This window comes from Jatropha curcas, chromosome 10, assembly GCF_041381405.1.
Source record: "Jatropha curcas cultivar XTBG-Jc1 chromosome 10, XTBG_Jcur_1.0, whole genome shotgun sequence".
NCBI classification, from domain to species: Eukaryota; Viridiplantae; Streptophyta; class Magnoliopsida; order Malpighiales; family Euphorbiaceae; genus Jatropha; species Jatropha curcas.
The window spans coordinates 4,084,515-4,108,447 of NC_143160.1; the positions used below are offsets into that span (position 1 = coordinate 4,084,515).

Consider the following 23,933-nt stretch of genomic DNA (forward strand, 5'->3'; position numbering starts at 1 on the left):
ATAAGCAAAAATGGGGAATCTGTGTATTTCTAAATTAACAAATCACCAAATCACACGGACCCTAACATTACACTTTCTCTTCTCCTTCGACCTTATCCCTTCATCTCATCTCATCTCTCAAACCCTCAAACCAAATCCAACACATCACAACACAAGCGCCTCTCTCTCTCTCTCTCTCTCTCTCCCCCCAAAACACCAACATTTGTCAACGATAAAAAATCGATCAAACAAAATCTAAAAAACAGGAAATTAAAAAAAAAAAAAGTAAAAAAAAAAAAAGAATTTCTAGCCAATCAGATGGACGCCAACAGCCAGCAAGCCCAATCGGCCTCTTACCCGCCACAGGCTCCCACCACTGGCGCCCCTGCTCCGCCTGCTCCAACGCCATTCCATCACCTCCTTCAGCAACAGCAACAACAACTCCAAATGTTTTGGTCTTATCAGCGTCAGGAGATCGAACAGGTTAATGATTTCAAGAACCACCAGCTTCCTCTCGCTCGCATCAAGAAGATCATGAAGGCTGATGAGGATGTTCGCATGATCTCGGCTGAGGCGCCCATTCTGTTTGCTAAGGCTTGTGAGCTTTTCATTTTGGAGCTTACTATACGGTCTTGGCTTCACGCGGAGGAGAATAAGCGTAGGACTCTCCAAAAGAATGACATCGCTGCAGCCATTACTAGAACTGATATATTTGATTTTTTGGTGGATATTGTGCCTAGAGATGAGATCAAGGATGAGGCCGGGCTTGGAGGAATGGTTGGGGCCACAGCCAGTGGTGTGCCTTATTATTATCCTCCGATGGGGCAGCCCACTGGTGCCGGCCCTGGCGGAATGATGATTGGAAGGCCCGCCGTGGATCCCACTGGAGTTTATGTTCAGCCACCTTCACAGGCTTGGCAGTCAGTATGGCAAACGGCTGCTGCGGCGGAGGATGGCTCTTATGGAAGCGGAGGTAGCAGCGGGCAGGGGAACCTTGACGGACAAGGGTAAGTATGCACTTTTGTCCTAATTTCTGTGCTTTTTTTTTTTTAATGCATTTGAATTTTGATTATGTGCTTGTTGTGTTGCGTTGATTCTGTGAGGATGAGTTCCGGGCTTAGCTTAATAAGGGCTTGCTTTGATTTTTTAACTCATTCGAGCACAATATTCTTTGGGGTGCAGAGATAAGCGATTTAGGTTATGTGAGCGTTTTAGTTTGTGTTGTTTGAATTTTTATGTCTTGTTTACATGTTCTGTGTTTTGATTCGTGGTAGTTCCTTAAATTTTTGCCGCATAGGACCTCACATTGTTTATTTTTGTGGTTCTATTAATTCTTAGGGTTTTGGTCAATCTTATAGACTTTGTGAAATTAATGTCGGGTTATCTGTATCTTCATTTACCTTGTTGAAAGGATTTGTTTCTCATGCCCATGCTTAAAGTGGTTGTTTCTTGGCGGGTTTTGTTCCTTTATGATTTGATGTTGGGAGTACTGAGTTAACCTTTGGGACTAAGGAAGGAAGAAAATAGTTGGTTGTAGTAAATACAATATTAGGTTATATTTCTGTTGGTATTTTCCTAAAACCCTCATAGGCTTGCAGCATATGGATGCTTATCCAGCTTAAAGTAGTCTATCATTGTCCTCCCTTTAGAGAATGTTGCTAGGCATACATAATGAAGAGCATGTCTAGTTTAGTAAAATCTGTTTTCGAACTAAATTAATCGGTGAAGATGATTTCTATTTGAAAATTTATTAAAAGGTCAAAGCGTAACAGAAGAGTGACAATAAGAAGTTGGCTGGATGTTAACAAAAAGTTGGGCAGTTTAATATTGAATATATGAATGATAAATGATATCAATGCTTTGACCAAAATGGCCGTTTTAGGTTAATAATTGAAGAATAAGGGAGAACAGTGGTTTTGTTTCTTACAGAATAGCTTCTGAGGTTTTACAATCACGAGTTAAAAATGAGTTCAGATTGTCCTTTGTTTTGATGATATTGCTTAATAAGTCTGTCAATAAGAGGATTTTCTTAAAAAATAGAAGTTTTTGAATAACATATGCATAATAGCAATGTCACAGATAGCATATTTATTCTCTTATTCATGTTTGGGGGGGAAAAAGAGTCTGCATTCTCTTATTTGTTCTATGCAATTTGCAGGGTGGATAGGTGTTAAAAATTCAATAAAGCCCGGACTTGATTTCATTTCATGCTGAACCAGTAAATAAGCATTTTGACTGGAGTAAAAATTGGAAATAAGACTGGTTGATTATTCTCCTGTTTGAGTGTGTCCTGTGTCAGAGTAGTGATATTGTTCTCATACCATTTACTTGTTAACAAAACCATGGTTGCTTCACCGCTTAACATTGCATATAACTTTTGGGGAAGTCCATTTTCTGAGTCAAGGGTGGAATGTTGGAGCCACATTCAAGTTTGAGGGTAGCAGGTGGCTTTGCAAATTTTTACTTTTATATTTTATATAATCCTTTTCGAGAAATGTTCCAGATATTTTCATTTAATCTGCTTCCTTTCTTTCTTTCAATATGGGCCCTATCCTCTTTGGCCTTTTCAGTTTTTATGGTTTGGCTTCAAACCTTGTTTCTTGATGCATGTGAGGAACCTCTGTTACTTGTAAAATGCTCCAAAGAGGCTTTTTGGGCTTGAGGTTGGCTATATTGTGGGGGATAAGCTAGTCAACTCAGCTGGCTTAGTTTCTAGTGTTGAAATCTTTTTTTTTTTTTCTCCCTTCAGCATTTGACAAAATTAAGCACATTAAATATTGCAAGGTGCAACATGAACTAATAATAATTGCTGAACTCAAATTACTCTGATAGATTTCAAAGACTGTATTTTTTGTTTGTATTATGCACAAGAGCTACTCCTTCCATTTGTCTCTAGCTCACAAAAATTGGTTGAGCTTTGCCTAGTTGTTTACTGCTCAAGTTGCCATATGCTTTATTCTTTGTGCATCTCAAGTTTTCCCATATAAATGGAAGAAGCCATACTTTGACCTAAACCAGTATTCTAATTTAAAATTTTCAAGTGCTTATGCAAGAGCTTGATATTCTTGAAAATACAACACTGAAAGTGCCTTAGAAACATCTAAAGCTGCTGAAGTCCCAATTCTTGCATGAGCTGAACCAAGTATGATGAAAAAAATTAATCTCATCCACTTCAGGTTAAAAAGAGAGTTGGACCTCCTTGGATAGGACATTTCTTGACGATCCCATTTACTTTCTTTATATTTCTTATTCCTTTTGTTTACTTATTGCAGTTAAATGTTAGTTTTGGAAATTTTGTCCCTAATGGTGCAGGGAAACTATGGAAGTTATAAATAAGAGGTCAGTCCAGGTTTTCAACTATGTAAATCTCACTAAGGGTAATGTTGGGATTATCAGAGCTGTCAGATAATGTCTATAGAATGGAGATGACCCATCCTTCAATATGCACTTTTTTCCTTTGTTGAGGAATGATGGATGATTTCACAAAACATATTTGACATGCTTCTTTCGTTATATTGTCAAACCATAAGAAAGTCCCACAACAGTAATGAGTAAAAAAGCTGAGAAGTCATGGCTTTAGAGAATCAGGCCTCAGGCCTCATTATTCTGTGCACAATGTAGAAAATGCAGAGAACTGCTGTATTCTTTATGCACAAATTTTCTGGCTTAGATGAAATAAGCACCAGGCTGCCTTTTATTGTATAGATTGAGTGGGACTTTGTGTAAGGAACTTGGGGAATATCTTCAGTTTTGTTTCTGATTGTTGCCTTTCTTATTGATGATTGCATGAACATCATGTCCTCAAATCAAAATTCCCAATATTGTTGTCCTATCATTCATTGTTCCCTTTCCCACTGAACATATATCATCCAATAAATGCATCAGTGCAAATATTCAATATAAGGCAGCACTATCTGGTTCTATTAATCCTCAAACCCTCTGATTGGTCCACCTATTAAGCTACCTCATTTTCTAGTTTTTAGTTGTACCTGACAGTTTTCAACTGTGAATTAATTTACACGGTTTATTACTTGCCTTTTTTTCTGTTAGCATATTCAATCCAACCATCATCATCATTTAAAACTGCATGTTCTATGACTTCTGCAATACATCATCATTGATTTTTCACTTTCTTAGGTTAGTCGCATAAAATTAGCGAGCTGTATATTGAATAGAAAATATGTATGTTGTTTGATCATGGTCTTTGACATACAATTGTCCAACCTTGTTCCCCTTTTGATTTCTGCAGTTAAATAATTCAGAGGCAGTGGTGCGGTGGAAGATAATGAGCCTCAGCTAATTCAACTTGGATTTTTGCTTGCTTATGATCTATGATGTACTTTTCTGCTATTATTTGTGGAAGCTGTCTTTAATTGTAATGGCATACATAACTAGAAACTCCTTTAAAACTTTTTTTTAACTTAATTTTGTAGCAGCAATATGATCACTGCTGTGACTTGCCTAACTAATGTGCAGTTTCTTGATTTATGATATCCTTTCTTGGCGATCTGTTCTATCCTGTTAATTTACTAATCTTTTTATGTGAGATTATAATTTTGAGACGAACTATATCAGATATCACTGAAGAACTAGTGAGTAATGCTTGAGAAATCCTCCTTTTATCCGAAAGCAGCTTCTCAGTTTAGAATAACTGCGTTTATTTTTATAGCGAACCACTGGTATGCAAAACACTGGGAATAAAAATGCAAAGATACAATACTGTTCCAAGATATGTCTGTTGAATGTCAATGGATGGCGCAAATCCAAATTAATCCATCAGGCCAATGGACTTCGAACATTGGATAGTTTAAACTAAAAAAAATTGTCAATGGACAGTTGGACACATGAGAAGGTATGATATGTTGGTTTTTGGTTATGTTTTGAAGGATTCATCAATAATCCAGTGAAACGGCGGTGACCTTATGGTATAGTTGGTTTTCTGAATCAGGTTTTTGATCGTTTATTGAAACGGTAGTGGCCTTCGGCAAAAGGACAGTAAACGGCTTAAGCAGCGTTTACAGAATATGGGCCGTATATAAACGACATGACATTCTATAACGTGTCATTTTTAAAACGATTGGTCATTCTAGTCTGATGTGGAGTATTTTTGTCCAATTAGAAAAAAAGGGAAAAAAAAAAGAAGTCTACACTTGCTAGTTGCAATAGACGCGTAGTTTGTCGTTTTTATCCGTTAACAAAATCCTATTTTCGCCCTCTGTCTCAGGAACTTCAATTATCTCCTAATTAAACAGATCTAGGGTTTCTCTTTGCAATTGAGCGAAATGGATGCCTTGGACTCCGTCTTCGATCCTCTCAGAGAGTTCGCCAAGGACAGTGTACGCCTTGTTAAGAGGTGCCACAAGCCTGATCGCAAAGGTATTCGTGATTATCATTTATGTCAATTGGATCGTTATTTTACTTAAATCTGTGTAGTATGAAGAGATCTAAATTTCTGGTTTGTGATTTAGAATTCACGAAGGTCGCGTTCCGTACTGCAATTGGTTTCGTGGTGATGGGATTCGTCGGATTCTTCGTGAAGTTGATCTTCATTCCGATCAACAACATTATCGTCGGTTCTAGTTAGGTAATGCTACGTTTTTCTTGTTTATGTAGGATTTTGGTGGTTGTTTGCCAAATGAATGCGGAATACAAATTATATGCTCAGGTGCAATTAGATTTTAGGAATTTGAGTTTAAGATAAAGTTGCACACATTGGATCAACCTTTATAAACGGCTATTGTACGATCTGATTTGTGGGCATATAATGGTTGCATATGGATCATATATTTGAAGCATGTGAAGTCATATATCTTTTGTTGTGTAAAATTATTTCCTGTGTTGATGCGTATGTGATAGAGCTGTCATAATCAGTTTCACATATGGTATGAAAATTGTTGGATTAAGTGAGAGCTGCAACTGTTAGTTCCCAGCGCTCCCTTATTGCAATTGAATTTGCTTTGATTTGTGGATTTGCTGTCAGACAATGAAAATATCTATGGCTTCTTGGGTGTGCATTTCTTTTTAGGTTAACTTTTTACTATAAATTTGATGGTTTTGTCCATTATTGCATCTCTAGTTACCTTCAGGGATTGATAAAAGAAATATGAGCAAGATGCAAATGCTAGAAAATTTTTGCACACTCTGCGGGTGAACTAAGGTGATCTACCTTATGATAAGTTAGACACAGCTGAACCACATGACACAATTTTGATAGTTGCCAGTTTGTTATGTTTTTATTTTAAAAGGCGTCACAGAGGCGCATTGTGCGGCATTTTATTTTTTTGATTTCAGCTTCTCTGACATGAATGAAAACCACCCAATTTGTCCAAATATGGCATTAGCATCAGGTCGCCTATCTTTTCACTATCAAATGATTTATGTCCTTTGTTAATTTGTAGATTGTTTCCGTCTGCTTAGAGCTGCAATGTGAAGTTAGAGTTTGCCACAATAAGCTAGAATTTTTTTTTCCCTTTAAATTCTTGCTGTGGTTCATGGTTGAAGGAGGGTGTAGTTTTTGTTTTCAAGTGACTTGTTGATGAAAATAGACCTTGTTGTTACTGTGGTCTAAAATGTTCCTATTTTACCTTTGGTATCTAACTAGCATGGAAACTAATTTTATTTGCATCTACTATCACAGGCCTGGTGGATTGTTAACAAATCTAAGGATGAAGTGCTTTCAGTTGAAATTTGTTTCTGAAGAGGAATACTTAGCAGTTAGCTCTTGTATGTTCTTTTTTGATATGTATTCAATACTTGAGTAAACCAGGAATTATGAATTTAACCCTTAAGCTTTTTCTCTTAGTTCTGAAATTTGATGGTTGCCTCTTGTACTATATTTTGTTTCATCTCACGGAATTGGCATATTATGCTTTTGGTAGCATCTTTAGATATAATACAGTTCTTTGCCTAATGGCTAATATTAATTTCACCAAGAGGTTTATGTGATAGCTTTTAGTCTTTTCACGTCTGTTAGTATGTTGAGGCAATGTTTTCGTGGGAAGCTGTGATGATGCTTATTTACATTTTGAATTCCGGAGAATGTCCATATTGATGCATTGACTATTCTTGTCTAGGAGGATAGCGAGTACACAAGTAGAAGAGCACATCTTAAAGCTTATGGAAATTGGATGTCCTAGTTGTGGGCATTAGCTTGAGGCTGAGCCTGTGTGCATCTTTGGTCCATTTCAGACTCGCAAGGCAAACAACTTTAGGCTTCGATTATAGGGCTTTTGGATTGGAAAACCCAAATTGGTGCCAATCACTTTTTCTTTATACTAGAAAAATTATAGAACTTAATCAAGGAAAAGAAGTGGAGTAAGATTGTGTATCTAAGTCTCTAGTCTGTTATTGTTATATTAAATTAAATAAACAGGTTCGGTTTTTGAGTAATAGTACTCTATCTCCGTCTAGTCTATTCATTTACGTATTAAACAGGCTAGTTTGAGAGGGATATTATAGGTAACTTGAATTGGATCCCTAATTGGGTTCCATTCCTAATCCGGATAACTTAGAAGGGGAAAATGCCGACAGACCAGCTGGAATATTATCGAGTACTTGAAAAGGAAAATGGGGTCACAGATAGTCGGATGGGGTGTATATCCAGTGAGAGTTTTGCATATATGCATGTGGAGACTGGAGAGTGCAGAATCTCACAAGATAAGTACAAGTGAAGACGTGGCACTGTGTCCTTACTTTGGAAGATTATCCCTTTCTCGACAAATAAGATGCTGTAGAGAGCAAGAAAAATTTACAACAACAAATCGATTCAATTGTAGAATACAAAGGGATAAAGCAGGCACATAATTTACTAAGGTCTAGTTGGACGAAATTAGTTGTTGTATATTGTTATTTTAATAATTATCTGCTGTTTTATTAATACTGCAATTAAAATTTGTCTTATTAGGAGTATAAATATTAATGTAAAGATTATGCTATTTGTTGAAATTTTGGAAGCAAGAATGAAAATGCACAAAATGATTAACAATATTTAGCACTTCATTCAATAAACAAAAGAATGTATCTATTTATAGGCTTACAAGTGAATCAAATAAGACCTAAAAATACTCTTAAAAATCATTAATCCTAATAATAAAAATATCAAATTCTATGCAGAAAATCTGTATTAAATAAAATTGAAATCTCAACAGATTTTTCATAATATTATTTTGAATTAATCCTAACATTCTCTCTTAATTCAAACATAATATTTTTATTACAATAATTAACAATTAAAATTTTTAATCTAGCATTTGAAGCACCTTTCTTCAATTAACTTTGTTGAAGCATCTCTCTCAAACTCATCATTTTGATGCACTTCTCACCAAATATTGATGCACCTCTTATCAAACTAGTATTTTTTTTTTTTTTTTTGAAGCACTTCTCTTCAAATATTGATGCACTTCTCATCACTTTCTTTTATTTTGGAGCACATCTCTCCAATGTTCTCTTAGAGCACTTCTTTTTAATGTTCTCTTGGAGCACATCTCTCCAATACTTAAAGCAGAGTTACTTCCTCTTGCACAAAATTTGATTGATTTTGATACCTGCAATCTTTTTGAATATGACCAAATTTCTTACAATTAAAACATTGAAGTTTACCTTTATGCCAACAATCATTTTCATCATGATTATCTTTCTTGCATATGCCACATGGTGGAAATTTTATTCTTTTTGATAAACATTTGTTCGTTGTCTTGGCAACTAAAGCAACCTCTATAGTATTATCTTCTTTGAATGCTCTTCGTTGCTCCACAGCTTGTAGTGCATTAGTTAGTTCACCAACGAAAATTTCAAAAATATTTTTTGTGTCTTCAAGAGAAGAAATTTTGGACTCAAATTTTTCGGGTAGACTTATTAGAATTTTTTCAACCACCCTTCTTTCAGGAAATTCCTCACCAAGTAGTCTAATTTTGTTAACATTGGACATGAGATTGTTAACATATTCTTTGACACCTCCAGATGTTCTCATTTTTTACATCTCAAATTCTCTTTTAAGATTCAAAACTTGCATCAATTTCGTCTGCTCGTTGCCTTGATACTTATTTTTTAATGAGTCCCATATCTCTTTTGCTATTTCACAAGTCATAATACTTGTGAAAATTATATCCGAAATAGAAGAATGAAGGCAGGTTTTTGCTTTGAATTTTTTGGCTTTTTCTTCGCTATGATTTTTAATTTGAACCATAGTTGGGTTGGATGGCAATGGAGGGATTTCTTTTTCTGTTTCAACATGCTCCCATAAGTCATAAGCTTGTAAATAAGCTTTCATTTTAACAGTCCATAGCTGATAATTTTCACCAATAAAAATTGGAGGGGAAGAAAATGGAATAGTGTTTGTGGCCATTTAACAGACAGGCTCTGATACCATGTTGAAATTTTGGAAGGAAGAATGGAAATACACAAGATGATTAACAATGTTTAGCACTTCATTCAATTAACAAAAGAATGTGCTTATTTATAGGCTTACAAGTGAATCAAATAAGACCTAAAAATACTCCTAAAAATCATTAATTCTAATAATAAAAATATCAAATTCTATGCAGAAAATCTGCACTAAATAAAATTGAAATCTCAACAGATTTTTCATAATATTATTTTGAATTAATTCTAACACTATTAAATACTATAAATAAAATCAAAAGACTTTAACATTATATGAAAAGATTGTTATCCGTCAAAGCCTAATTCATACTCGTTCAGTTTGGATTTCTAAACTTAACGAAAATTTTCTGCCAAATCAAAGTCACCTTTACTTGTCGTTATCTTATACTAAGCTACAAGCATTTTTTTTTGACATGACTAATGTACAAGCATTTGTAATCAAGACACTAATTTTTCATATGTTTGTACAAATTAATATTATCACTTGTCATTAAGTCATTTATTTATTTATCTATTTTTGATACTTGCCATTCCATGTCAAAATACTTCCTAGCCCAAAAGAGCACTACAACTTTGAAATAAAAAGGGGTCGCAAAGGTAATTTCAGCCAAGCCCTTCAAATTTGAAGAGTTCCGACCCACGCGTTTCACTCCCTCGTCTGCCACAGCCACACAACCTGTAACGCTCGAGCTTTGCATCTTCTTCCAACCATGGCGGCGGCTACCTCTGCGGCCACGGCCATCCCAAAACCCTCCGCTCCTCCTTCTTTCTCATCCAGATCGCCTATTGGCATTTCTAGATTCAACCCCTCATTTTTTCTGAATCTCCAAAAGTCCATACCTCAACGCTCTCTCTACATTTCCAACTCTATATCTAAACCTACTACCCCTGCTCCTTCTAGCACTTCCATACCTGAAGCTTCTCCTCCTAGATTTGCCACTGATGAACCTCGAAAAGGAGCTGACATCCTCGTCGAAGCGCTCGAGCGCCAAGGGGTTACTGACGTGTTCGCTTATCCTGGCGGCGCATCCATGGAGATCCACCAAGCCCTAACTCGCTCTCCAATAATACGTAATGTCCTTCCTCGCCATGAGCAAGGTGGAGTCTTCGCTGCTGAGGGATACGCGCGCGCTTCGGGCAAGCCTGGTGTCTGCATCGCCACCTCTGGACCTGGCGCCACCAATCTCGTTAGCGGCTTAGCTGATGCTCTCCTCGATAGTGTCCCCATTGTGGCTATCACTGGCCAAGTCCCTCGCCGCATGATTGGTACTGATGCATTTCAGGAGACTCCTATTGTCGAGGTAACTCGGTCGATAACTAAGCACAATTACCTGGTTCTTGATGTTGATGATATTCCTAGAATTGTAAGTGAAGCTTTCTTTTTAGCCACCTCTGGACGTCCTGGCCCAGTACTGATTGATGTACCAAAAGATATACAGCAACAATTAGCTGTTCCCAATTGGAATTCTCCTATTAAATTGTCAGGTTATATGTCAAGGTTGCCTAAAGAGCCTAGTGAATCACATTTAGAGCAGATTGTGAGGTTAATCTTCGAGTCAAAGAAACCAGTGTTATATGTAGGAGGAGGGTGTTTGAATTCAAGTGAGGAATTGAGGAAGTTTGTAGAGTTAACAGGAATTCCAGTGGCGAGTACTTTAATGGGACTTGGGGCATTCCCTGTTGCCCATGATTTATCATTGCAAATGCTTGGAATGCATGGAACCGTTTATGCAAATTATTCAATTGATAATAGTGATTTATTGCTTGCGTTTGGTGTGAGGTTTGATGATCGTGTGACAGGGAAGCTCGAGGCATTTGCAAGCAGAGCCAAGATTGTCCATATCGATATTGATTCTGCTGAGATTGGGAAGAATAAGCAGCCTCATGTGTCTGTTTGTACGGATGTGAAATTGGCCTTACAAGGTATGAACAAAATTTTGGAGAGCAAAAGTGCTAAGAGTAAGCTAGATTTTCATGCATGGAGAGAGGAGCTGAATGAGCAAAAAGCTAAATATCCATTGAGTTTTAAGACCTTTGGAGATGCAATTCCTCCCCAGTATGCAATTCAAGTTCTTGATGAATTGACTGATGGGAATGCCATTATAAGTACTGGGGTTGGGCAGCATCAGATGTGGTCTGCTCAGTTTTACAAGTACAAGAGACCACGGCAATGGTTGACATCAGGGGGTTTAGGTGCTATGGGTTTTGGATTACCAGCTGCTATTGGGGCTGCTGTTGCTAATCCTGGTGCAGTTGTTGTAGATATTGATGGTGATGGAAGTTTTATCATGAATGTTCAGGAGTTGGCAACTGTTCGCGTGGAGAATCTACCAATCAAAATAATGCTTCTGAACAATCAGCATTTGGGAATGGTGGTGCAATGGGAGGATCGGTTCTACAAGGCAAATAGAGCTCATACTTATTTAGGGGATCCATCAAGAGAGACTGAGATTTTCCCCAATATGTTGAAGTTTGCTGAAGCTTGTGGAATACCTGCTGCCCGTGTGACAAGGAAAAAGGATCTTAGAGAAGCAATCAAAACAATGTTAGATACTCCGGGACCATATTTGTTGGATGTGATTGTGCCCCATCAAGAGCATGTTTTGCCCATGATCCCAAGTGGTGGAGCTTTTAAAGATGTGATAACAGAAGGTGATGGAAGAACAAAGTACTAATCTTCCTTAGCAGCAAATATGTTTATGTATTTTATGTGGAATTTCATGCTTATGTTAGGGTGTGGCAAGTTTTTTTCAGTTCACTGTTTAGTTTCAGTGATATTCTGATGGTACTTGTTTAGACTAAAACTTGCCTGTTTGCTAAGTTGTTAATTTGCTATATGATCAAGTAGGTTGTTTTTGCATTCTGATGTTGTTAGAACCTTGCAATGGCCTGTCTACGTAATAAAAACTATGTAATCAATTATTGGTACTTTTTCTAGCTCAGGATTTCCTGAATTAATGCCATATCCCGTGTTATCTTGAAATGGTGATGATATGCATGCTACAGTAAATCTGAAATCCGAATTTATTTCATTTCACAGTCTGTGGTGTTTGAAGTCCCTGAAGTTGATTTGCTATGAGAATAGAACTTGGAGGGGTAGGGAAAACTTTTCTACGTTGCCTTCTCAAAAGGATTCTCTGTAGACATGGCCATATTACGGTTCCGGGAACCGGAACCGTCGGTTCGAACCGGTCCGGAACCGTAACCGGAACCAGTGAGAACCGGAACCGGGCCGAACTGGAACCGGAACCGGAAAATTCCGGTTCGGTTCCGGTTCCAGAAAATTAGGAACCAGAACCGGCGGTTCCAGAGAACCGGTCGGAACCGGACTGGAACCGCTGGTTTTCCGGCCGGTTAGAACCGCCGGTTCGAACCGGTTCGAACCGGCGGTTCTAGCCGCTCTCCACAACTGCGAAGGCCATGTTTGACCCGCTGAGCTCTGCAACGCGAGCTTGCAACTCTTGTGAGGCCTCAATCATGCAGGCCCTGCTAAAAGAGTGACTTGCTAGAATACAGCTGTCACCAACATCCCATGCACATATATATACACTATAATATTTGTGTGTTTTTGAAGGTAATGTTATATTATTTTATATTTATTAATATATTATTATTATTAAGAAACTGTCACTTTTGTGTTTTTTTTTTTTTAATTTAAGTTCAAGCTTTTTTTTTTTTTTTTTAAATTATGTTAAAACTTTTTTAAACAAAAAATAAATTCAGTTGAAGAATTTTTTTTTAAAAAATAATTATGTTCAAGTCTTTAAAAAAATAAATTTAATTGAAGTATTTTTTAATTTTTAGGTATATTTTTTTTACAAATAACATTCACAAATTTATTAAATTTTTTAAACCGGTCTTCAAAATTTAAAATTTAAAATTATGCAATTCGCCGGAAAACCGATCGGAACCGTCGGTTCCGTAACCGGATCAGAACCGGAACCGGAACCGAAACCGGACGGTTCCAAACCGGAACCGGACCTTTTCGGTTCGGTTCCGATTCCAGTTTTTCTGGAACCGGAACCGCCAGTTCCGGAACCGTGGCCAAGCCTAATTCTCTGTCGCCTTATAATTAATATTAATATAAATTAATAAATATATGGAATTACTTACAATTACTCTCTATTTCACAAAAAATGAAGTCTAATTTTGTTCCAATCCTGTCTTGTTGAAACGAGAATTCGTTCCATAAAACAGAACGGAACAAATAGAGTAAAAGAAAAAGTAAGCATTAGAAGCTTAAGGAAAAGAAAAAGAAATTCAAATAATAGTTTCAATTACTACTATTATCATCACCATTTAAAGAAAATACTAGTAGTATATAAGATAAAATAATTATAAGTAGTCGATTTCTTAAGTGGGATGATACACGACGGAACCTCTGATAAGTATGGATTGATATTTCGTTTTCAAAACAAGTTGAGTTTCCCACTTGTTTTGAAAAAATGTGTTTTTTTCTGTTCCAAAAAAGGAAACACATTTTTTTAAACGTTTTTTTTTTTTTTTAAAATAAAAAACTAATTTTCCTCGTAGTTGTACCTAACACAACATGAAAAGGCCGTGGAAAAAGTTTTTGTTTTGGACTATCATTGGGCTAGTCTTTAATCTGCTAGCCCAGTCTATCGACTTACAGCCCATATGTTTGGACTTAAAGGTGGACGAAATTAATGTTAGGTTTAGCCCAAGCCCAGCTTACTATTCGTATCATTTTAAATTTTTCTTCTCAATCACTCAGCCTTCAAATTCAATCTCAAACCCTATTAAAAAGATAAATCTGGGTCTAATTAATGCTTTGGACAAGGAATTTGAAATGGATAATAGAGGGAAGAAAATCACTAGAAATTGTAGTAATCTAATTTTAAGAATTAAAAAGGATCGAATTCCATTCATGGAAACGTTATTCAGTATAAGGTTATAATTAACCAAAATTCAATTACTGGTTTTATAATTCTAAGGTGTAGAAATGTATAACCAATCTACACGCATATTCAATATTCACATGAAAAATCAAATCTTTATTACCCATTAGACTAATTTGAAGGTGTCGAACTATCAAAAGATTTCTTTCTAACAAGCAGACAAGTAATGTTTGAACGAGTAGCTTCTGTATTGTCAGGACTGCACAGCACAAAATCTGGACTATGGAGTGCGAGGTTCATCCGATCCTTCCCCACGAGTAGCCCAGTCGCATCTAGCAGAACATGCCATGAGTTCCTATGTGCTTCTGATACCCAATGCATTGAATAACGAGTCCCATTAACATCAGCTGGATAACAGAATAGCCCTTTTGGGCTGTGCTTGCATTTCCTCCTGAAATACTGGCTAAGCTGTGATCCTTTGATCCTCAAATCCAACCAAGTCTCTGGTGCCAATATCACTTTTGCTTCCTTATAGGTGGCAAATTCCCTGATGTAATCCATTTCTTCTGCAATTATGGTCATATAAAAGTTTCCTCTAAAGAAAGGGTAGCTCTCACCTACTAACATCATTGCGTCCTTGTAGTTTGGAGTGAAAAGAACAAGATACTCATCATCAGGTAATCCACAGTGCTTCAAAACTTTGTTCTGCGCTTGGATTTCGGGTATGGAGATGAAACTCCCTGGAAAAGATGATTTCTTGGTGAGGATATCAAGAAGCCTCGATGGCTCTAATTGGGTTCTATCTAAATCAGGGAGATTGCTTCCAAGGGACGGTGAAGAGACCTCTCGAAAGCTATTCCTAGGTGATTTTCGCTTGTCATCAGGTGGAGCTTCTGAAGCCTCTTCATTGATGCAAAGAGTAGAGAGATCTATCTTTTCTCCAACTACAAGACCAGCATATTGAGGGTACTTTGCCAAGACATACTGCTCCACATATTGCATTTCTGATGGTGTTATAGGACCTGACCATCTGAGATCAAGACCACGTATTGTTGATATGGCTTCTGCTACAATATGTGCAGGAATCACTGTATGTGCTTTCTGTTTTTGTTCCACATTTAGTTAGGAAAAAGAATCATAATTTTAGTTAGAACCCTAAGCATCAAGACCTAAAAAGGAATCAAAAATAGAGATGGTTTACCTTCACAACCATACTGCTTGATCTGCCGCTATCTATTGGGGGTTTTGCAATGGATGCAAAAAGGGATTTCTTCTGTTGACCTTCCATCATGACCTTTTTGTTTTTTTTTATCAACATTTCAGTCAGGATATATATACAGGATACGCAACCAAAACATCATTTCATTGAGTTGAAAAATCACTTACCTTGTTTCCTGCATTTGAAACAATCTTTTCTTCTGTGTTTGTCCCCATCGTAGTAGCTGTTTTCTACACTGATCTTATGAACATGGAAAAAAAGACTGCAACTTGAATAACTGAGGAAGATGAAGACAAAGATGTGCACAGGACTATTGCAGAACAAAAACAAACAAACCTGTGTTGCTGCAAAACCTGATAGTTTTTAGGCAACAAATAAATACATGGAAGAAAAAGGATGCAGTTTGAGAAAATCTCTAATAAAAAAGAGAGTATTAAAGAAACTGAAGGTTGACTACTAGGAAGATTATGAAACGGGAAATATTTGAAGGAAGAAATGGAGGCAAGTTTGAAAGGAAGACTGGGCCAAAATGAACAAAAATATTTCTTCCTGCAGAGTTGTATCTGAATGTAAAGTATTAATTAAAGAAACTAACTACGATGAAAAGCACGCCGACAATGACAATAGCTATGTTCTAAATCTTAGACCATCCAATTTGTTATTCTAACCATGGTTGAGATGATATTTTTTGCAGGATTAGTTTATGTAATCTGATTATTGCTTGGAATAAACCTGGATTCTACCATTCGTTTGGCTTACGTCTTGACTTCTATCAATCTGACTCAATGATAGATGAAATAAAAAAAGTTTAATTCTTGCATTAAACTATGAAATAGCTACAAATTGCAGAAAAATATATTCAATTGGGTGTGGAATTTAAAATGTTAATGGAAAACGACCGTTTAAGAACCTTTTTAACAAGGCAGACTTGTTTAATTCTATGTGCTTTGGTGGGAATGCCAACCTTGTTTCTAGAAAGACCTATCAGAGAGAGTCAAAACAGTTGGAATAATGGCTTTATTTCAAGGAAGATACATTTCAAGTACAAAGCTATAACTATGAAAATCTAAATTCGAATAGAACTCAATATTTAGATATCAAACTCTTGATTATATTATATTCTAAATCACGGAAATGGTCTCTCTTTTGTTCTCCCTAGAACGCATGAACATAGATGTTTCGTGCACGAGTCACCCTTTTATTATATTATATTGTTTATAAGGTGAAATTCTGCTGCATCTTAGTCTTTAAGACTACAAATTAATGTATACTTTTCTGTTAGAGAAATTGAAAATATGCTTTACAAAGATGCCTTGAGTTAAGACCTTACTAGAGACAAAGTAAGAAGAGAAAAATATTATATTCTGCAAATTGACATTCATTTAATATATATATTCCACCATTCTCATTACATCAATGATTGAATAAAAGTGATGGAAAAATGATGACGTACGTCAAAAATCAAGCCGTTTCAATCATACGACAGCATTACTGGTCGTTTGATGAGCGCATGATCAATAAACAAAAGCCCATCTCGCGTAATTCGGCCCATGTTCTTATGCAGCTTGTTTAGCCCATATACTAGTCGACCTATGATGTCGAAGACCCAATCCTAAACAGCACTCTCTGGACACCACCAAACTTGAACTTCGGCAGAAAAATGGAAGGGGCCTCGTCAAGTTCACCTTTTCGGCTCTTCCCATCAATGTCTACAGGAACAAGTATATCTAAGATTGCAAAGCCAGCCATGTCGTTCGGGAATGTGGGTAATTATTTAAGTTTTATGATTTTTTTCTCTTTTTCTTTTTTCAAAATGTTTTATGCACAATAACAAAGAAACATAATTCGTACACCGAACTTCTAATTTAATCCTTTTGGCTATGCCCTAATGTAATATATCATCACCAGTGTCACAATATTTCTATGGTACCTAAATTCACCACACTAGAGCAAGAAAAGGCTAGGATTTCATTTCCAAGTCTCTTTTGAAGGAATCCCTGTAAAAGGTACCCTTTGTCTGCAACTAGGTGAGGAAATTAGCTCCTACAGAACAATCTTCTGATTTCTGACAAAATGGTGTCATTTCTTTATCCTCGTTGAGGACACTCTCAAGGCAAAATCTGCTGCTTACGCTGTGCTCTTTGCTTTTATTCAAGACATTATTCTTGGCCAGCTAGCCAACAAGGGATAATTAAATCTATAAATTAAGTTAGATGTCAAATTTAGAAATCACTAATGGGTTTTATTAAGTCAAAGTTTGACTGAAAGCAACTCTGCAACTAACACACATTAGCCTCCTTCAGCTTCACTCAAATGCACCAAACAACCAGAAAAAGAGCAAACTGACAGCTAAGAACCCAACGAACCAAAGCCCTACAAGTTCCGAAACTCAGGTCACCATCTTCACATAAAATGATTTTAAAAACTTTTCTTTCAAATAACTGATACATATGGGCATCACTGATTTGTAAATTAGCAACCACAACAATTAGGTAACAAGCTGATAGCTCCATGAAAGAAAGACAACACTTGAAACAAAAGCAAAAATTACTTTCCTTCTTGCACACTCAAAAAAATGATATTAAAGAAAAAGTGTTATAATTGGACTTATTGTCATAGAAGGAGGAGATGTGACATTAGCAGTGCAGTTGCTCAAAGAAAGAAGCAAGGGGCCAAAAATGCCTCCAGACTTTCATTACCGTTCTTTTGCAAGTCCTCAGGTTAAGCTTTCACCTCCAGATTCACCTGAATCATTCATCATTCTACCAATTGGCCGCACACATTGTAGAGGAAATAAAACAATGAAAGTTCCTGGAAGAAAGATATTACCTTTGCTTGTCTTCATTTTATCAACCATATCCATCTTTAGACTTGTTAGACTTGCAACCACTACATCATCTTCTACACCTCCATTGCCTCCATTCGCTCCAACTCTGCAACACAGTAGCCTAACAAGTCAACATAAAATATCTGACAATTCAACCATTCTCACAAAAAAGGAATTTAAGCTTCTATCTAATCTCATCAAACGCAAAACACCCTGCAACCTGCTTATTTTTGGATTGGAGCCAGAGTACCTGAAACTTTCCTTAATCAACTCAGGTGGCATCACTTTGGTTCTGGAGAATGATCCTGACAAGATAAGCTCAATCAGATCAAAAAACAATCACACTCGAATCTACAAGTTTGATTACAATGTACCTGCAAAGAAAGCTTACAAATTGCTCAAACATGCAAGGAAAAGTCCAGCTTGTGCACCCAGTTCAGGAAAGCTGCAAAATTCAACATGCAAACTTGCATTAAGAAATTTGCCAGAAGAAGTATATAAGAAGAAATGGGATGTAGTGGTGGTTGATGGACCAAGTGGACATTCAACAGATGCTCCAGGCAGGATGGCTGCAATCTACACAGCTAGTATGATAGCAAGAACAGCAGGAAAAAACACAACAGATGTGGTGGTACATGACGTCGATCGAACAATTGAGAAGTGGTTTTCATGGGAGTTCTTATGTGATGAGAACTTGGTTTCATCTAAGGGTAAGCTCTGGAATTTCAGGATCACGGGTAAATCAAACACTACAAGGTTTTGCACGGACCAAACAGTTTTTCTAGACTGATGGCTTTCCTTTCTTCTGAGATTATTGCAGAGAGAATTGGTGACCAAGTGCATAGTGAAATTCGTGCATCAAAGATGTTACAATTTTCTTCATATGCCAGCCAGTCAAGGGACAAGATCCACAATATGAAGTCACTACCATGCATTAGATACAAATTCCAAAAACAAAGACATGACTTATGTAAAGATAAAATTCATGTAAATACATACAGAGAGTGCTTTCATTTTTGAACCATACGCTGCTTCATAATTTTTAATAATTTGATTTGGTGCAGGAGCACTGAGAAGCAAACATTGTTTGAGGGTTGTCAAATGAAAGAACCATTGCAAAAACATGCAATTTCCTTTATAACTCTTTGTTTTCATCCAAACTATTGTTAAGTCTAAACTTGTATCATCAGTTCCACTTATTATATCAAGCTTTACTGATTGAGTTTCACTTTTATATATACATATAGAGTGCTTGCGTAATGGCATTCTAACATTTGTATATGGAGAAATATATTGCCATTTCATTAAGTACACAGAATGCAGTCATTGCATTTATATCCTGCGTCGATGAATTGCAACATGTGAGGGGAAAAAAAAACACCAATCACCTCCACTAACATGCGACTTGGTATATTTTCATTTCAGCACATTGACGAACATCGACAACCCATATCTACTTATCTACTATTGTCATGATTACAGCATAAACTCAACAGCTCATTCACCATTCAGGACCAAAGTTTGTCAATAACCCCTTCACCTTCAACAGCAACATCCAGCACAGTTTGTTTGAAACTTGAAGTTGAGGGGAAATGGAAGAAGAATGTTCATATTGACCTCTCAACGTGTCTATCATCACCACCATCATTCATCTGCAGTACAATCATCATTATTTCAGACCATCATTCACTTGCATCCCTTCGCTGTGTTCAAGAAAAGATGTGTAAGGTTAAGTAAATTCATTTCTGTAAACCCAACACTAAACAGAGTTTCACAAATGAATTACAATTGATGCCAAAACTAAATACAACATTGTCAATCTAAGAAGCAAAATACTTTTATCTGGCATATCAACCCAAACTAGTGGGACTCTTATCAGCACGATGGATTAAGTTCCTTATGACGTAGAACCTATAAACTACATGAACACACATGTTTTTTTATATAGTGCAAACTTGAGCATTGCCAATACAAGCATCTAGTAGCCGAAGGAAACCCGTCTAGAAGAAATGGCAATTGAACTTCCAACAGCCACCCGATCAGAAGCATTGCAAATGAACATTTAACAATGGCATACAATGTAATGCTCAGTTTCTGATTATTGCTGGCTCACACAGAGGATCCCCATAACAGAACCCAATCGATTGCATTTCAAAACTTGAAAAAACAGCAGGTGTGAGTCCCTTTAGTAGCTTATGCATAAATTGGTGCCTCTATCTACAGAAGCAGACGGTAGTGTAGTGAAAAGTAATGCAATGCAATATAGTTGGCATCATGAAACTAGTATAGATTTCAATAATCTTCAAACTATACTAGCATGAAAAGAAAAATATGGAATTTCACACAACATATTACACAAGAATGGTGCTTACCATTCTTTTACTGACATAAGGCTGTACTGTAATAGGCATCTCGGAATGCCTTTCAATCTTCGGTAATTTTTGTTTCTCCTTCTCAAATTCTTTTCTTGATTCCTTTCTACTACCTGATTGCCAAACTCTACCAAAATTGGGTAGCCAGTTAGCATCAGAATCACTCTTGACAATTTCACCTCTCTTCTCCATCTCCAGCTCAATTTTTCTCCTTTCAGCCCAAGCAGCTCCCACCCTCTTTGGATTTAATTTTTTCCCAGGCTTGTTTGAATGGTAGAGAGAGCTGGATGAGATTGGTTTTAATTGAACATTTTGCTGATTTTCTTCAGTTATATCAAACCAAGGAGGAATTGCTCCACTATGCACATTTTGTCCAGACTTTTCAGGAGGTATGGTAGAAATTTGAGTGATATCACGTGAACCTGACAAGATAATTAGACGATGAGGGTTGCCTTCATGAAACACCACGCTAAGACACTCCAAATTTCACACGCACCATCTTTCCAAATTACACCAGTAAAATGGTATATGATACATCAATGAGTAGCTTAAGAAAATGGGAAGAGAGAGATGAACACAAGGAAGTGAAGGGGATGACGAAGACAAAGAAGAAAAAGGAAATGAAGAATAGTCAAAGATGATTACCCTGTGAACTGTTTGCTCCATTTACCAATCCTCCACATTGGTAACCCTGGCACAGCTATACCAAAAAAACAATCACCTTTTTTTTTTTTTTTGAACTCCACAAGCATGCAGAAAAGATAACATGCAATTGTTTGCACAAGTCAACAGCTATCAATATAAAAATCAACAATTTTAAATGTATAACATGTATATATATATATATATATATATATATATATATATATATATATCTCTATATATATACATATATACATGCACGCACTTAACTCTCATGTGAATGTTAGAAAATTAATACTAACATTATAAACCAAAGTATCTCTTTATGCCACAAAGAACCATCCAAACAAAAAAAAATGTGGTCCAAAAACCTGGAGGCCCCTATATCACCTTGTTAGATAATATATCAGCCATAGTGTAGCAGGCACTTGTTGATGGAAATTAAAGAAACAATGCATAAATTGAAAAATATTGCCATCCATATACCATAAAAGCTGCAAATTACATTCTGATGAACCCAACTGTTAATCTTGAACATGCCACAATAAATTATTAAAAACCAAGGAAAAATATGTATGCTATAACAAAGAGCAGTATGAAAATTTAGCCACCAGCAAAAAAGTTGCAAAGATAAGAAATGAATATCGAATTTTGGAAGCAAATAAAATTCCCAGAGGAAGGTCTGAAGGACCCAACTCACCCTTCTATCACTGAGATCAAAGGAGGATATTACATTCTTACAAGGGAGAGGCTGTTGGCCATTGCAGTTAACTGCACAATACAGATACAAAACAACATTATTGAGTCTAAACCCCATGAAAAAATCATGATATATGAAAATAAATTAGTTCATCAAACAAAAGAGAGATCACAAAAACAAATTACTCCATACCTGTTATATCGTTTGAATTCCATAAACTTGCACCAGAAGATGCATCCACAGGCATAGAAGAGACTGCATCATATGCAAATGACCTAGCCTCTGTAACTGCTGAAAGTCTTGAAGATATCTGATTCTCATTCGTATAATACTGTAAAGGCACAACACCATTTGAAAGATTTGATTTAAGTGGGTTAAAGTTATTATTTTTGAAGTTAATTATATTTTTATCATCGAGTTCATTTCGGATATCATTTGAAGGTCCAACTTGGACCGTGTGAGATCCACCAGTGGACGCTGCAGCTTCATTCTCCAACAATTTGCACTTCTTCTCCCACTGCAATTCGAAAAATTGAGGATGAATCAATAAACTATTCTGTCTCTTAACTTCATAGAATTACGTAACTATTTCTTCTCTCGTCATTTGGATGGTAAAACAGAATTCTTCATAAGTATCAAGGAATATTTTCTTTCCACTTATAAAGCCTTTCAACAGCCAAACCATTAGTAGTAAAACCACAGAAATTCCTTGCAACCATAATTTAACAGCCATTTGATCTTTGAACAAATGAAAATGTCTACCTTAGCAACATCAGCTTCCAAAATTCGGAAAGTGTCCAAACAATCCATACCACCGCCATATTTCCACAGGAAGTGCTTCAAATTCTTCACATGATCCGCACTTGACAGATGTTTTATTGCATTAGCACTGGTTTTTAAAAGGAAAGGGAAAAAAAGAACAAAATAATTAAGGAAACTTTTCATTGAACAATAAGAAAAAATAGTGACAACAGCTTTAAATAAATTAATTAAACAAACAATGAAGTAAAATTCTAGCTTGATGCAGAGCAATTCAAACCCTCACCAAGCAAAGGAGCTGCCTATCTCGCCAACATCAACATCGCAGACGACGCACCAGAAGCGATTGTGAGAGGCGTGCTCAGGGCCGAGGACGCTAGGGTTTTTGAGAAAGAACTGAATGTCGGAGATCTTTCTCTGAAATCGAGAGAGAAAAACAGAGAGGGACTTTTTGTGGCTTGGATAGTACTTATGGCGCTGTCCTTGATCGTGATTCAACTTGCAAACGTTGCAAAACTCGAATTCACACTTCTTATTATTGTCAATTTTATTTGCGTTATTGAACTTTTGTTTCATTGAGCTGATTTTGGTATTAGGGTTAGGGTTAGCTATGCTAATGATCAATAGCTTCTATCACAGATTTGCAGATTTGAGCTCTGTAACTGGGAATTGATATTTATGAATTCTGCTTACGGAAAATAGAGCCAGTCTTCATTCACTAAACGAAAAGTCGTAGACTAAATACTTGCGTAAAAGTGTGCCGTATTCTCTGAGAAGCGCTTGTAGATAGATTGTCAGGAACATATCAAACGAGGGTCATATGAGGTAAACGTTCTTTTGAGTAGTGAGGGACGAACATGATTACTATTAATGAGGAGTCATTCTTTCTACGAAACGACAGACCGTAGCAGCACAATAGATCCAGGGATAGTTAGGTTACTGCATTTCAGGCAATTATCGAAAAAAAAAAAAAGTATTATTCATCCATTAATGAAATCTGAATGCAAGGAAACTCGAAAATTATTCCTTTTTTTATTATTTTTTTAGTTTGCACACTTGAAGTCCTTTTAGCAGTGGCAATTATAGGAAATTAGTAGTTCAATGGTCCAATCATTTACTAATACTAAATCGATGATGTGATACCAAGTGAGAAATTAGAGAAGGTAATGCCGTTTTGTCAAATGCCAATCAACCA

At 36.5% G+C, this 23,933-nt stretch overlaps 6 protein-coding genes across 12 annotated transcripts; 4 read left to right on the top strand and 2 right to left on the bottom strand.

The window, feature by feature from the left end:
- Positions 1 to 32: 32 nt before the first annotated feature.
- On the top strand, positions 33 to 4,488 carry NF-YC1 (nuclear factor Y, subunit C1). 3 transcript variants are annotated; one of them, XR_016322936.1, is made up of 3 exons: positions 33 to 986; positions 3,252 to 3,318; positions 4,229 to 4,488. XR_016322936.1 is itself a non-coding variant. In XM_037640378.2 (2 exons), exon 1 carries the CDS (start codon positions 298 to 300, stop codon positions 988 to 990), a length of 693 nt encoding a protein of 230 aa, XP_037496306.1. In that variant the 5' UTR covers positions 33 to 297; the 3' UTR covers positions 4,229 to 4,488. The 3 variants fall into 3 exon arrangements, 2 of the variants coding, with proteins under 2 accessions (XP_037496306.1, XP_012090689.1); XM_037640378.2 differs by lacking the exon at positions 3,252 to 3,318 and having other exon boundaries at positions 33 to 990; XM_012235299.4 differs by lacking the exon at positions 3,252 to 3,318 and having other exon boundaries at positions 35 to 986.
- Positions 4,489 to 5,142: 654 nt separating this feature from the next.
- Positions 5,143 to 7,368, top strand: LOC105648794 (protein transport protein Sec61 subunit gamma). Of its 2 annotated transcripts, none has more exons than XM_012235304.4 (3): positions 5,143 to 5,355; positions 5,448 to 5,563; positions 7,053 to 7,368. In XM_012235304.4, the coding sequence occupies exons 1-2, from the start codon at positions 5,262 to 5,264 to the stop codon at positions 5,561 to 5,563; spliced, it is 210 nt and encodes a 69-aa protein (XP_012090694.1). In that variant the 5' UTR covers positions 5,143 to 5,261; the 3' UTR covers positions 7,053 to 7,368. The 2 variants fall into 2 exon arrangements, with proteins under 2 accessions (XP_012090694.1, XP_012090693.1); XM_012235303.4 differs by lacking the exon at positions 7,053 to 7,368 and adding an exon at positions 6,617 to 6,789 and having other exon boundaries at positions 5,149 to 5,355.
- A 2,600-nt stretch (positions 7,369 to 9,968) lies between these two features.
- On the top strand, positions 9,969 to 12,288 carry CSR1 (chlorsulfuron/imidazolinone resistant 1). The gene has a single exon (XM_012235305.4). It carries the CDS (start codon positions 10,071 to 10,073, stop codon positions 12,033 to 12,035), a length of 1,965 nt encoding a protein of 654 aa, XP_012090695.1. The 5' UTR covers positions 9,969 to 10,070; the 3' UTR covers positions 12,036 to 12,288.
- A 1,977-nt stretch (positions 12,289 to 14,265) lies between these two features.
- Positions 14,266 to 16,483, bottom strand: LOC105648796 (uncharacterized). The gene is made up of 3 exons (XM_012235306.4): positions 15,606 to 16,483; positions 15,421 to 15,513; positions 14,266 to 15,320 (listed from the first exon to the last, which is right to left on the bottom strand). Exons 1-3 carry the CDS (start codon positions 15,651 to 15,653, stop codon positions 14,391 to 14,393), a joined length of 1,071 nt encoding a protein of 356 aa, XP_012090696.1. The 5' UTR covers positions 15,654 to 16,483; the 3' UTR covers positions 14,266 to 14,390.
- Positions 16,484 to 17,914: 1,431 nt separating this feature from the next.
- Positions 17,915 to 19,507, top strand: LOC105648904 (glucuronoxylan 4-O-methyltransferase-like protein (DUF579)). Of its 2 annotated transcripts, XM_020685095.3 has the most exons (3): positions 17,915 to 18,975; positions 19,086 to 19,252; positions 19,330 to 19,507. In XM_020685095.3, exons 1-3 carry the CDS (start codon positions 18,117 to 18,119, stop codon positions 19,336 to 19,338), a joined length of 1,035 nt encoding a protein of 344 aa, XP_020540754.1. In that variant the 5' UTR covers positions 17,915 to 18,116; the 3' UTR covers positions 19,339 to 19,507. The 2 variants fall into 2 exon arrangements, with proteins under 2 accessions (XP_020540754.1, XP_012090794.1); XM_012235404.4 differs by having other exon boundaries at positions 17,919 to 18,975; positions 19,086 to 19,507.
- Positions 19,508 to 19,538: 31 nt separating this feature from the next.
- On the bottom strand, positions 19,539 to 23,582 carry LOC105648797 (coiled coil protein). 3 transcript variants are annotated; one of them, XM_020685094.3, is made up of 7 exons: positions 23,025 to 23,582; positions 22,742 to 22,868; positions 22,172 to 22,496; positions 21,980 to 22,050; positions 21,283 to 21,328; positions 20,638 to 21,059; positions 19,539 to 19,917 (listed from the first exon to the last, which is right to left on the bottom strand). In XM_020685094.3, exons 1-7 carry the CDS (start codon positions 23,312 to 23,314, stop codon positions 19,873 to 19,875), a joined length of 1,326 nt encoding a protein of 441 aa, XP_020540753.1. In that variant the 5' UTR covers positions 23,315 to 23,582; the 3' UTR covers positions 19,539 to 19,872. The 3 variants fall into 3 exon arrangements, with proteins under 3 accessions (XP_020540753.1, XP_020540751.1, XP_012090697.1); XM_020685092.3 differs by having other exon boundaries at positions 21,283 to 21,337; positions 23,025 to 23,581; XM_012235307.4 differs by having other exon boundaries at positions 19,539 to 19,968; positions 21,283 to 21,337; positions 23,025 to 23,577.
- Positions 23,583 to 23,933: the final 351 nt, after the last annotated feature.

Excerpts from the sequence above, each read along its gene's own strand:
- LOC105648794 (XM_012235304.4), top strand. The coding sequence starts at position 5,262 with ATGGATGCCTTGGACTCCGTCTTCGATCCTCTCAGAGAGTTCGCCAAG. Across the intron at positions 5,356-5,447 it reads CCACAAGCCTGATCGCAAAG|AATTCACGAAGGTCGCGTTC; the intron begins GTATTCGTGATT and ends TTTGTGATTTAG.
- LOC105648796 (XM_012235306.4), bottom strand. The coding sequence starts at position 15,653 with ATGGGGACAAACACAGAAGAAAAGATTGTTTCAAATGCAGGAAACAAG. Across the intron at positions 15,514-15,605 it reads TTTCAAATGCAGGAAACAAG|GTCATGATGGAAGGTCAACA; the intron begins GTAAGTGATTTT and ends AAAAACAAAAAG. Across the intron at positions 15,321-15,420 it reads CAAGCAGTATGGTTGTGAAG|AAAGCACATACAGTGATTCC; the intron begins GTAAACCATCTC and ends GAACAAAAACAG.
- LOC105648797 (XM_020685092.3), bottom strand. The coding sequence starts at position 23,314 with ATGAAACAAAAGTTCAATAACGCAAATAAAATTGACAATAATAAGAAG. Across the intron at positions 22,051-22,171 it reads GAATTCAAACGATATAACAG|TTAACTGCAATGGCCAACAG; the intron begins GTATGGAGTAAT and ends TGTATTGTGCAG. Across the intron at positions 21,060-21,282 it reads TGGAGCAAACAGTTCACAGG|GTTCACGTGATATCACTCAA; the intron begins GTAATCATCTTT and ends TTATCTTGTCAG.
- NF-YC1 (XM_037640378.2), top strand. The coding sequence starts at position 298 with ATGGACGCCAACAGCCAGCAAGCCCAATCGGCCTCTTACCCGCCACAG.
- LOC105648904 (XM_012235404.4), top strand. The coding sequence starts at position 18,117 with ATGCCTCCAGACTTTCATTACCGTTCTTTTGCAAGTCCTCAGGTTAAG. Across the intron at positions 18,976-19,085 it reads GAACTTGGTTTCATCTAAGG|AGAGAATTGGTGACCAAGTG; the intron begins GTAAGCTCTGGA and ends AGATTATTGCAG.
- CSR1 (XM_012235305.4), top strand. The coding sequence starts at position 10,071 with ATGGCGGCGGCTACCTCTGCGGCCACGGCCATCCCAAAACCCTCCGCT.